The 12,504-nt window shown below is 38.1% G+C and overlaps 1 protein-coding gene across 2 annotated transcripts in view; it reads right to left on the bottom strand.

The window, feature by feature from the left end:
- TANGO6 (transport and golgi organization 6 homolog) overlaps positions 1–12,504 on the bottom strand; it is a 294,759-nt gene that overhangs the window by 192,926 nt on the left and 89,329 nt on the right. For both annotated transcript variants that reach the window (XR_013163629.1, XM_077132839.1), the window contains exon 13: positions 483–998. Coding sequence is in view for 1 of the 2 variants with exons in the window: in XM_077132839.1 (XP_076988954.1) it covers positions 483–998 (516 nt within the window). In the remaining variant the exon portion in view is untranslated. The remainder of the gene's footprint in view (positions 1–482; positions 999–12,504) is intronic.

Genomic DNA, 12,504 nt, shown 5'->3' with positions numbered 1-12,504 from the left:
GGAGACTCCCCAGTTCCACACAATGTCCCTCTAAGAAAGACCCAGAGAAAACAGGTGGCTTATCAGGGTTAGGCTGTGGTTCTGAAAGTAGACCTATACCATAAAAGCTACTATCCCATCCCTGAGAATTTTCTCAGGCTGTTCCATTCTTCTTCTTTCATCTACTCAAATATTACAAATGCAATAAGGCCATGTCAAGATCTATTTTCTCCAAATGTGACCTCTCTTCGTTTCCTGACTGTCCATGGCATTTGTTTGTTTATGAATTTTGGCACTCTGCTCATGTTCAGCTGAGTAGCCTCATGATTAACTACGTCTTTCCTGTGTCTAAGTTTTGCCTCCTCAGAATAACTGAAATTGCAAAAAGCACAGGATAGTGCTTGACAATTAGTCGAGGCTTCAAAAATACTTGAGTTTAATTAATGCTACCTGAAAGCTTCTCCAACCTCTGTGTACATGTTTTTCTAGTGTGTTCTACTCACCTGGAGAAGCTTCTCTTGCATCTCAAGGGCTTTTGCTTCCCTCCGCTCTATCCAGCAGGAAAGAGTTCGTAGCGCAGCAGCCCGTGTCGGAATTTGAGGATCATAAGCTGATAAAAGAACCTCCTGAAGTTGTTCTGTGGTTATGCTTCCAGATTTCTGGTCCATAATAGTGCTGGGTTCATTTACTTCCTGAGAAATGAGTGGAGGATTAGATCTCAGGCCTGTTTGGTTAGGTTTTTCACTTTTCTGCTGTTGTTCCGGGTGGCTATGTGCTACAACAGTGTGTCTTTCACAGTTGATTTGTTGTTGCTCTTCTATTCCTCCTTCCGGATCTTTTATGTTCATGGTTCTTTGGGCAGCCATATTGATAGCCTCAGTGGAAAATGCTCCATGAGTACAAATGGTGATGCGGAGATCAACAGCAAGTTCTTGGATGACAGGGTCAGGGTATGTGTTGGAGACCTTCTCCAACAGAGGCAGCAACTGCTTCAGGACAGCAAAATCACTTGACTTCAGCTACAAAAGGCAATTAGGAATGAGAAATCCAAGTTACCATAGCAAATAGCCATAAGACCTGAATACAAAGAAACGTATTCTAAGTGAAAGGAACAAGGAGCAAATCTTGTTCATGGTGTAATCCAAGTATATAGCTTGGACCCAGGACTCAATAATTATTTGTTGAATAATATAGCTAAAATGCATTGAATACGTACCATGTATAGTCACTTTTCTAAGAAATACATATATACACACATACACATATCTATGATATAGTTACTATTATAATCCACCTTTGAAAAAGATTTTTATTGAGATAATATATATATATATATGCAACATATAATTTCCTGTTTTAACTACTTTCATGTGTAAAACTCAGTGATATTAATTACATTCACAATATGGTACCACCATCTATTACCAAAACTCTGTGGGTATTAAACAATAACCACCCATTCTTTGCCCACCCTGGCCTATGGTAACCTGTATTTTAATTTCTATCTTTATGAACTTGTTTTTTCTTGGTATTTCACATAAGTGAAATCATACCAATATTTGTCCTTTTGTGTCTGGATTATTTCATTCAACATGATGTCTTCAAAGTTTGTCCATGTTGCAGCATGATCAGAACTTGGTTTCATTTTATAGCCAAATAATATTTTATATATATACACACACACACACACACAAATACCATATTTTGTTTATCCACTCATCTGTTGACATTGGGTTGTTTCCACTTTCTGGTCATTATGAATAATGCTGCTATGAACACTGATGTACACATACCTGTTTCAGCCCTCTTTTCAATTCTTTGGGGTATGTACCTAGAAGTGGAATTGCCATGTCATATGGTAATTTAATGTTCAGCTTTCTGAGGAACCACCAACTTTCCACAGCAGTATCATCATTTTACATTTCCATCAAGAATGTATGAGCGGAACTTCTGGGTCAAGATGGCGGCTTAACAACGTGCGCGTTTTAGTTCGTCCTCCAGAACAACTACTAAATAACCAGAAACAGTACAGAACAGCTCCTGGGGCCACATCAGTGACCAGACACACAGCATACCCCAGTCTGGACCAGCTGGACCACCTGCGAGAACCTCCCAGAACCATAAGTTCCCAAAGCTGTGGCAGCCAGCGCCCCTCCCCCACAGGCCGCTTCCCAGAGGGGAAAGGAAAGGACTTTACCAGCAGCAGGGACTGGGCACAATCAAACGCCAATTGTGGAACTAATTAACAAATTCTGACTACTAAAAATAGGCCCCCAGCTTAGGTGAATCTGATCAAAGCGGAGGTTGCTCATTTTTGCCCTGTCGCCAAGGGGGCAGGACTGACAGAAAAAGGTGGAAAAAAAAAAAAAAGAAGGAAACAGAGGTTTCTGTGGCTGTGTATCTACAAAGGCTTGACTGCCTCTGGATACAGTGGCAGGCCCTTTCAGGCTGCAACTGCCCCAGGCATAGGCAGAAGTGAGCTCTTTTGGGGGCTTGTCTGGAGCCTGTGCCTTCCCTAGGGGAGGGGTGAAGCCCCACTCAGGTGGAATCCCTCCATCAAGGAATTCAGACCCCAGGGCTTGGTAACTTGAAGCCATTAAAACCAGCCTACAACCTCTCCTCTGTCTCCAACACGCCCCTAGCGGGGAGAGTCTGCCAAAGTTAAAGGTACCGCATCATCTTATGCTGCTGGGACCTGCAGTCAGACAAGCGCCACACACAGGGCAGGATAAGAAAAACAGAGTCCAGAGACTTCACAGAAAAGTCTTTCAACCTGCTGGGTCTCACCCTCAGGGAAAACCAACGCAGGTGACTCTTTTCTCCTGATAGGAGGCCAGTTTGGTCTGGGAAAATCTGGCTGGGGTCTATAATATCTAAGTAGACCCTCCTAAGTGTGTGTGTGTGGGGGGGAGGCACCACAAAAGCAGGGCAAGACACAAGAAAACAAGAACTGAAAAATTCTCCTCTGTTAAACAAAACTTAAGCTAAAGGTCCAGATAAAGCTGAATGAAATGTCAAAGAACAGATAGACAACAAATTCATCCAGCAAGAAAACCCTAGATAAAACAAGTGAAAGCAATCTCCAGAATAAACTAATTAAGGTAATTAAATGCCTAGATGCAAGCAAAAAATAACAAATCACACTAGGAAAATTGAAGATATGGCCCAGTTTAAGGAACAAACCAGCAATTCAAATGACATACAGGAGCTGAAACAATTAATTCAGAATGTACGAACAGACATGGAAAACCTCATCAAAAACCAAATCAATGAATTGAGGGAGGATATAAAGAAGGCAAGGAAAGAACAAAAAGAAGAAACTGAAAGTCTGAAAAAACAAATCACAGAACTTATGGGAATGAAAGACACAGTAGAAGAGATGAAAAAACAATGGAAACCTACAATGGTAGATTTCGAGAGACAGAACATAGCATTTCAAAACCGGAGGATGGAACATCAGAAATCGGACAAGAAACAGAAACTATAGGAAAAAAAATGGAAAAATATGAGCAGGGACTCAGGGAATTAAAAGACAATATGAAGCGCAAGAATATACGTGTTGTGGGTGTCCCAGAAGGAGAAGAGAAGGGGAAAGGAGGAGAAAAACTAATGGAGGAAATTATCACTGAAAATTTCCCAACTCTTATGAAAGACTTAAAATTACAGATCCAAGAAATGCAACGTACCCCAAAGAGAATAGATCCAAATAGACATACTCCAAGACATTTAATAATCAGAATGTCAGAGGTCAAAGAGAAAGAGCGGATCTTGAAAGCAGCAAGAGAAAAGCAATCCATCACATACAAGGGAAGCCCAATAAGACTATGCGCAGATCTCTCAGCAGAAATCATGGAGGCGAGAAGACAGTGGGATAATATATTTAAATTATTAAAAGAGAAAAACTGCCAACCAAGAATTCTATATCCAGCAAAACTGTCCTTCAAAAATGAGGGAGAAATTAAAACATTTTCAGACAAAAAAATCACTGAGAGAATTTGTGACCAAGAGACCAGCTCTGCAAGAAATACTAAAGGAAACACTAGAGACAGATACAAAGACAGAAGAGAGAGGTGTGGAGAAGAGTGTAGAAAGGAAGACTATGAGTAAAGGTAAAAAGAAGGAAAATTAGATATGACATATAAAATCCAGGAGGCAAAATAGTAGAAGAAAGTACTACCCAGGCAGTAATAACACTGAATGTTAATGGATTAAACTCTCCAATCAAAAGACATAGGCTGGCAGAATGGATTAAAAAACAGGACCCATCTATATGCTGTCTCTACTCAAAGGACCTGAGGCCAAGGACACAAATGGACATTTACACACCAATGTTTACAGCAGCATTATTAACAATTACCAAGAGATGGAAACAGCCAAAATGTCCATCAACAGACAGTTGACTAAACAAACTGTGACATTTACATAAGATGGAATATTATGCAGCTGTAAGACAGAATAAAGTTATGAAGTATTTAACAACAAGAATAGACCTTAAGGACATTATGCTGAGTGTGATTAGCCAGAAACAAAAGGACAAATACTGTATGGTCTCACTGATATGAACTGACATGAGTGAATAAAGTTGGAATATTTCCTTGGTAACAGAGACCATCAGGAGATAGAAATAGGGTGAGATATTGGGTAATTGGAGCTGAAGGGATACAGATTGTGCAACAGGACTGAATATAAAAACTCAGAAATGGACAGCACAATACTACCTAACTTTAATGTAATTATGTTAAAACACTGAATGAAGCTGCATGTGAGAATGATAGAGGGAGGAGGGCTGGGGACATAAATGAAATCAGAAAGAAAGATAGACGGTAAAAAGTGAGATGGTATAATCTAGGAATGCCTAGAGTGTATAATAATAGTGAAATGTACAATGTACAAATTTTAAAAATGTTTTTGCATGAGGAAGAACAAAGGAATGTCATTATTGCAGGGTGCTGAAAATAGATGATAATTAATACTTTAAAATGTCACCTTATGTGTGAGACTAAAGCAAAAAATGTTTATTTGTTACAAAATTTATACTTTGACTAGAGCATTTCCTAATAAAACTCATGTAGATAGTTTGATTGAATGTCATAAGTACTTGGAATCTCAGGTAGGACATGAGATTTTGTTGGTTTGTCCAGAGTGATGCCCCGATGAATCCCAGAGTGATTTGATCAGTGACTAGAAAAGTATTTCCAAGCCCCCTTCGGGGAATGGTGAGAGTACGCTGCACTTCCCCAAGTTGAATTCTTGATATTCTCACAAGCAGTGTGGACAACCAAAGCTATAGGCTGAGCCCCCAGTCTTGGGGTTTGTTCATATGAAACTTAACCCCACAAAGGATAGGTCAAGTCTACTTAAAATCTAGGCCTAAGAGTCACCCCCAAGAGAGCCTCTTTTGTTGCTCAGATGTGGCCTCTCTCTCCAGCCAACACAACGAGCAGTCTTACCACCCTCCCCTTCCCTGTGTGGGACATGACTCCCAGGGATGTGGACCTTCCTGGCAACGTGGGACAGAGATCCTAGAATGAGCTGAGACTCAGCATCAAGGGATTGAGAAAAACCCTAGAATGAGCTGAGAATTAACATCAAGGGATCAAGAGAACCTTCCGACCAAAAGGGGGAAGAGTGAAATGAGACAAAGTGTCAATGGCTTAGAGATTCCAAACAGAGTCGAGAGGTTATCCTGGAGGTTATTCTTACGCATTAAGTAGATATCACCTTGTTGTTCAAGATGTAGCGGAGAGGCTGGAGGGAACTGCCTGAAAATGTAGAGCTGTGTTCCAGTTGCCACGTTTCTTGATGATGACTGAACAATAATACAGCTTTCACAATGTGACTGTGTGAATGTGAAAACCTTGTGTCTGTTGCTCCTTTTAGCTACTCTATCAACAGAAGAGTAGAACATATGGAATAAAAATAAATAATAGGGGGAACAAAGGTTAAAATAAATTTAGTTTGAAATGTTAGTGGTAAATGAAAGCGAGGGGTAAGGGGTATTTATAATCTTTTTTTTCTCTGTTATCGTTTTATTTCTTTTTCTGTTGTCTTTTTATTTCTTTTTCTAAATCGATGCAAATGTTCTAAGAAATGATGAATATGCAACTATGTGATGATATTAAGAATTACTGATTGTGTATGTAAAATGGAATGATTTCTAAATGTTGTGTTAGTTAATTTTTTTAATTAATAAAAAAAAAAAAAAGAATGTATGAGGGGGGCGGGCCATGGTGGCTCAGCAGGCAGAGTTCTCGCCTGCCATACTGGAGACCCGGGTTCAATTCCCGGTGCCTGCACATGCCAAAAAATAAAAAAAAGAACGTATGAGGGTTTATTATTCACATTTTAAGCAAGGGGGAAACTGAGCCACAGAACAATTAAATAACGTGCATGAGGTCATATGACTGGAAGATGCTAAGATGTAAACTCAAAAAATCTGATTTTAAAGCCCACACTCTTACACAATACACTGACTCACTAGAACTAAGCTATTTTTAACCACATGATCAAAAGGAGATGGTCAACATACATAAGCCCCATAAGTCTGGAAGTGATTGAGACAATAGGCAGAAGGGAATTTCTCCTAAATAATGGGTGAAAATTACAGAAGATTTTATTCCTTGTAGGAGCGCTGTTGTAATAATACCAAATACACCTAAGAAAGGTGCAAGTGAATACACTTTTCTGTTTGAAAACACGAGAAAAATATTATAAGAATCTTCATCAAGCCCTAAAAATTTGAAAACCTTGGGAATCTTTAAATTTTTTTTAGAATAAGGCAGGTTATTATTTAATCATTCACTCACTCAATTCTCCAACCAACCAACCAATTAACCATTTAACCATTTTCTTAGAGGATCTATGTAATAGTCTCATTTTACATTGTACATCCTCAGAATTGTTACTGTCCACTTTCTGCACCACTCTCCTATCAAGTAAATGAAAACCTGAGGTACGTGTCAGGTTTGAACCAGCAGAATTTCACCACACACTCCCCTCAAATTTATTTATTTACATAAGTAGAAACTAATACAAACTCATGTTAAATAAGCTGAAAAAGAAATAGATCAGACTTCAGTTAGAGATATGAATGAAATGGACCTAGTTAAGACTAAGGTAAACCAGAATGCAAGGTAAAGGATAATATTGTCTATATTTTAAAAGTTCAACTTATGTGTGAGATCAAAGGAAGATTTATTTGGTCCAAAATTTAAATTTTCTGTGGCACACTATCTAATTTAATCTGTCTGGTCAGTTTATGTAAATAACCTAATTACATGGAACCTAGAATAGGGAATGAGATCTTAGTATTCTGTGAAGGTTAATATAATTCCCAGATACATTCCAGAGTATTTAGGACAGAAAATAAAAAAGTACTGGCAAGGTCACCTTGAGAGATTGGGGGAAAATGAGGAACTATTAAACTTCCCCACCTGGGGAATTCCTGATATTCTCTCAAGCATTAGGGACTCCCAACTTAATAAGCCAAGACCTTGATCTTGAGGCTTGCCCTTATGAAACTTATTTCTACAACGGCGAAGCTAGGCATGCTTGTAATCAGGCTAAAAGCCATCCCCAGAGAGCCTCTTTTCTTGCTTAGATGTGACTTCTCTCTCTAAGCCAAACTCTGAAAATAAACTCACTACCCTCCCAATATATGGGACATGACTCCCAGGGGTATAAGTCTACCTGGCAACGTGGGTCATGACTCCCAGGGAAGCCTGGTCCTGGCACTGTGGGATTGATAATGCCTTCTTGACCAAAAAGAAAAGAAATGGAACAAAAATAAAGTTTCAACAGCTAAGAGATTTCAAATAGAATTGAGAGGTCATTCTAGAGCATACGCTTATGCAAGCTTTAGCCCAAAACTGCAAATTACCACAGTATGCCAAGCCCCAACCACCAGTATTCCTGAAAACCCAGGGAGTTCCCTGAGCTCTAAGTCTCTATAAATAAAGCTTTTCTTAGTAAGTTTCTTTTCTCAGAAACCTAATCCTCCAGATTGATCCTTACAAAGAAGTTTAAATGGTCCTTACTAGATATCTCTGAAGATTGAGAGAATGATCAAATGAGAGGGAGGAGGTGTAACTGAGAAATTAGGATTTAACAAATGACTTGATTATTGACTCACTATATAGATACTGCTTTTTAGTGTCTGGTGTTTAGAATAGCTAGAAGGAAATACCTGAAGTTGCTGAACTGTAGTCTAGTAGCCTTGTTCTTTGATAATGATTGCATGACTATATAGCAAAAAAAGAAACTAATGCAAATCCAATGTAAGGTAGAATTTCTAGCTCCCCAACATATGTTAGTTTAACTTCATATATAAAACAACTGACCATTCTGATGTTACTATTTTTAATGGAGAGAAAAGAATAGGTATGTCAAGGGTAAAGACACATGTTACCTAAGAAAACGGTCGTTTTTTTCAGGATCTATGAGGAACTAGAAAACACATTTTAGAAAAATTTTGCTAGGGTTATCATTACAATAAACGTCATTCAGTGCCTCCTGTAGTCTCATGGCCCTTAGTTTTTACTTTAAGCATCTAAAATGGGAAAATCTACTTTTACCTAGAGACTATACAGCCTCTTTTTCATTTCTATCATATACAACAATTTCTTCTGAAAAAGCAACCATATTTTTCCCCTGTTTTTTAACCTCTTAGTCTTTGGGTGACTTACTCAACTGAATAACTTCTCTAACCACCATGGGCAGGTAGGTGGATTCTAAATCAAACAGTTTATAAGGCAATTAAAGTTATGCATTCTTTCAGCTTCATAAGCTTACAAATTCCACACTATGAGAATAATCAGGTAAATCTATGACTATGGGTGCCAACTATTTGTTCATAAATGTTTAAAAACATTTTTGAGGTATAAAGTCATATTCCCTTAATTGGTGATAAAACCGAAGGAGTAAGTAGTAAATTATTTTTCAAGGGTCACAGAAGGCTACAGATCAAAACTGAGAACTGACCATAAGGCCCTCACTCTTAGACCTTCTGCTGTTACTACTCCTCAACAGAGAGCTTATATCCAGATCTCAGAGTTCTATTAAAAACCCTAAGGTCTGAAGAAGGAACCCACAAGATAATGACAGATTCCTTTATCTGGCTCTCCGGAATTTCTAGAATGCTTTAGGGAACGAGCAGAGCCACATCAACTCACATCTATGATTCCTTTCAGGGTGCAGAAGCAAACCAGTTAGACTGTGAGTTGTTCTAAATTCTGCAAGTTCTCAAATTTGTGTACTTTACTGTATACACACATACATACAGACATAAATCTTCATCCATTTTTCTGCTTTTAATCCAAGCAAACATTTACTAGCTGGATAATACTAGGCAAGTTACTTCACCTCGCTGTAGCAATATCTTCATCTGTAAAATGGGGCTGGTAATAACACCTATTTCAGTTGTGGAGACTAGCTGGGATAACACATGTCATTTCCCCATCATAAGGCCTGGCATTAAGGAAGTCTTCAGTAAACATTGCCAATATATTGCTGTATTGTCACAATTATTATTAGTATTGTTATGATTATTATTTCCAGACTGACCAAAGCAGAAGAGATAATGTCAACAAATGTGCCTTGAACATGCCTTTATTGCTACATTTATGGCTTACTGCACTGCAACTATTTGAGCAAGGGCCGTATCTTTGTATTCCTCAGCACACATCATGCCTAACTCATAACAGGTACTCAATAAACCTTTGATTTAAATATTTAAATGAAATAAAAATTCATCATGCAGGCAACATATTAGCTTATCAGACAGCTTTAACCACTTGGAGGCCAGAGGACTGGGATAATAATAATAACAGTAGTAATAGCAGGAGTCAACATAATGAATGGTTAACATTTATTAAGCGCTAAGTGCTTTGTATGTACGATTTCATTTATCCTTAGAGTACTATATAAGGAAGGTGCTATTTTTGCTCTTATTTTATATATAAGGAAACTGAGGAGTGGAGTTAAGTAAATAGCCAAAGGAAAACACTTAGCAAATAAGAGAATCTAGATTTAAACATTCAGAGCCCAGTTTTTAACTGGTTCTGCTGCCTCCCTAGAGCATTATGGTTTTTATTTTTCCTAAAGAAGGTCTAGAATAGTCTGTCAGCTTCATTTTGCACTGCTTTAGATGACCCAACGGGCTCTGGCACATCACACAGAAAATGCTTTCTGAGGAGACAGGGAAGAGTTATCGACATAATGCTTTCACAGATGACCAACCCTGAAATTTAGAAAATGAGTTTGGAATTACATTAGTCTTATTGCAGTCTTAAACCTACACTTTCTCCAAAGCAACTCCTCTTCCCACACACGATGTTCTAATAATCACCTTAATTATGCAAATTACAAAGGAAAGGAAAAACAGTTCAAATGCTGTGAGATTCTGTTTCATTAGCTAAAACAATGAATCCTAATAGGGGATAGGTACAGTATAATTTCCTAGACTCTAAAGCCTGACAATAATAATCTATAAATGTAATTCAGAATCATATGACTTTCTCTAATATAAAGACAGATAACCCAGCATTACTATGGAAGTCACATATAAGTCCATAAATTAAGCAGAAAAAAAATTATTACATCTGGGGCAAAGTATGGGAGGTGAGGTGTGTATGTTCATTTAACTAACTGCAAAGTCAGAGGAATCCAGGATGTAATCAGTGAGTCAGGATGGCTCATTGGAAGGGCAGGGACAAGCAAAGAGGAATTTATTTGAATCAGTTAAGTGAGTCTCTTTTAGAATATGACTAATTAACACAGCAAACCCCCCCAAAAAATGGGCTTATAGAAAGGTAAATGTATATTTCTGTGATTTATTTTTCATTTGAGATACAGTTTGAAATTATAAATTTTAAATAAGAAAAAAAGAGAAAGGAAAAAAAACAGACTCAACTTATGGAAACAAAGACTATTTAAAAATAAAGAAATTAGGGCAGGCTACAGTGGCTCAGCAGGCAGGGTTCTCACTTGCCATGCCAGAGACCCAGGTTCGATTCCAGCGCCTGCCTATGCAAAGAAAGAAAGAAAGAAACCCAACTAAAACCCATAACTATACAAATCAAGAAAAACTATTCCATCTGTGAGTCCCTCTTGATATTACAATTGTAGCTCTAACAGCAGGGATATAATATGTCCCTAGAAACTGAATCAAAACCTTTTTTTCCTAACTACATAAGAAATACATAATTCAGAGCACTAAGCAATTTTACCAAGAAATAGGCTTCACATTAATGACAAGTCCAGATATAATTCCTTTTCCCCTTAAGGACAAGCTAGACAGAGGCAAATTCTAAGATTCAAATTCAGATCTAAATCTTCAAATCCAATCCCAGAAGGTTTCGAATTTAAGTGTTACCACCAGTCTGATTTCAGGTCAGATTTTATACTACTTGCACTGCTTTCTTGTGATCTCTAAGCCTACTATGGTATGTAATGAACCAGACACACACACAAGTATGCTCTGGCCGTAGCCTACCTTTCTGCTGTCTTTGGTGCTTACTCTTCCCCTTATTTGCTACAGTTTGGCTACACCGACCTTCTATCAGTGTCTCAAAGGAAGCAAGCTCTTTCCTGCTTCCAAGTCTTTGTAAATGTCATTTCTTTTAATTGGATCAGTTTTTCTCCACCTATGCCTCCCCAAACTACTATTCATCCTTCAAGCGGTAGCTTAAACTTACACTTCCTCAGTGGAAATCTTCCCCAGCATAGGTCAGATGTCATGTTCTTTTGGTATCCTCCACTTTTCCCTTGATGTATCTCACTCAACTGTATTTTTCAAGAGTTATCTAATGTCTCTTTTACAAGTCTAAGTTTGAGGGTACAGACCATGTCTACCTTATTCAATGATATATTTCCAGCCCCTTAGCACAGTGTCTAGCACACAGAAACCACGCAATATTTTTTGAATGAATACATTTTAAAAATTATGAGCTATGTTAAAGACATAAACCTTTAGAAGCAGCTGGAAACAAAGCTTTAAGGAGCAACAAGAACAATGGATCCTATGCTAGACTGGAGCTATTTAAAACAGATGGAGTGACCATAAAACAGTTAGAGGAAAATGTAGGGAGATATCTTATGAATCTTACAATTGGAGGCAGTTTTATGGACCTTAAACCTAAAGCAAGAGCACTGGAGAAGGAAATAAATAAATGGGAACTCCTCAAAATTAAACACTTTTGTGCATCAAAGAACTTCATCAAGAAAGTAGAAAGACAGCCTACACAATGGGAATCAATATTTGGAAACGACATATCAGATAAAGGTCTAGTATCCAGAATTTATAATGAGATTGTTCAACTCAACAACAAAAAGACAGCCAACCCAATTACAAAATGGGAAAAAGACTTGAATAGACACCTCTCAGAGGAGGAAATACAAATGGCCAAAAGGCACATGAAGAGATGCTCAATGTCCCTGGCCATTAGAGCAAATCAAAACCACGATGAGATATCATCTCACACCCACCAGAATGGCCATTATCAACAAAACAGAAAATGACAAGTGCTG

The sequence above is a fragment of the Tamandua tetradactyla genome, chromosome 16 (assembly GCF_023851605.1).
Source record: "Tamandua tetradactyla isolate mTamTet1 chromosome 16, mTamTet1.pri, whole genome shotgun sequence".
Taxonomy (NCBI): domain Eukaryota; kingdom Metazoa; phylum Chordata; class Mammalia; order Pilosa; family Myrmecophagidae; genus Tamandua; species Tamandua tetradactyla.
This window is presented reverse-complemented; position numbering and strand designations above follow the sequence as displayed.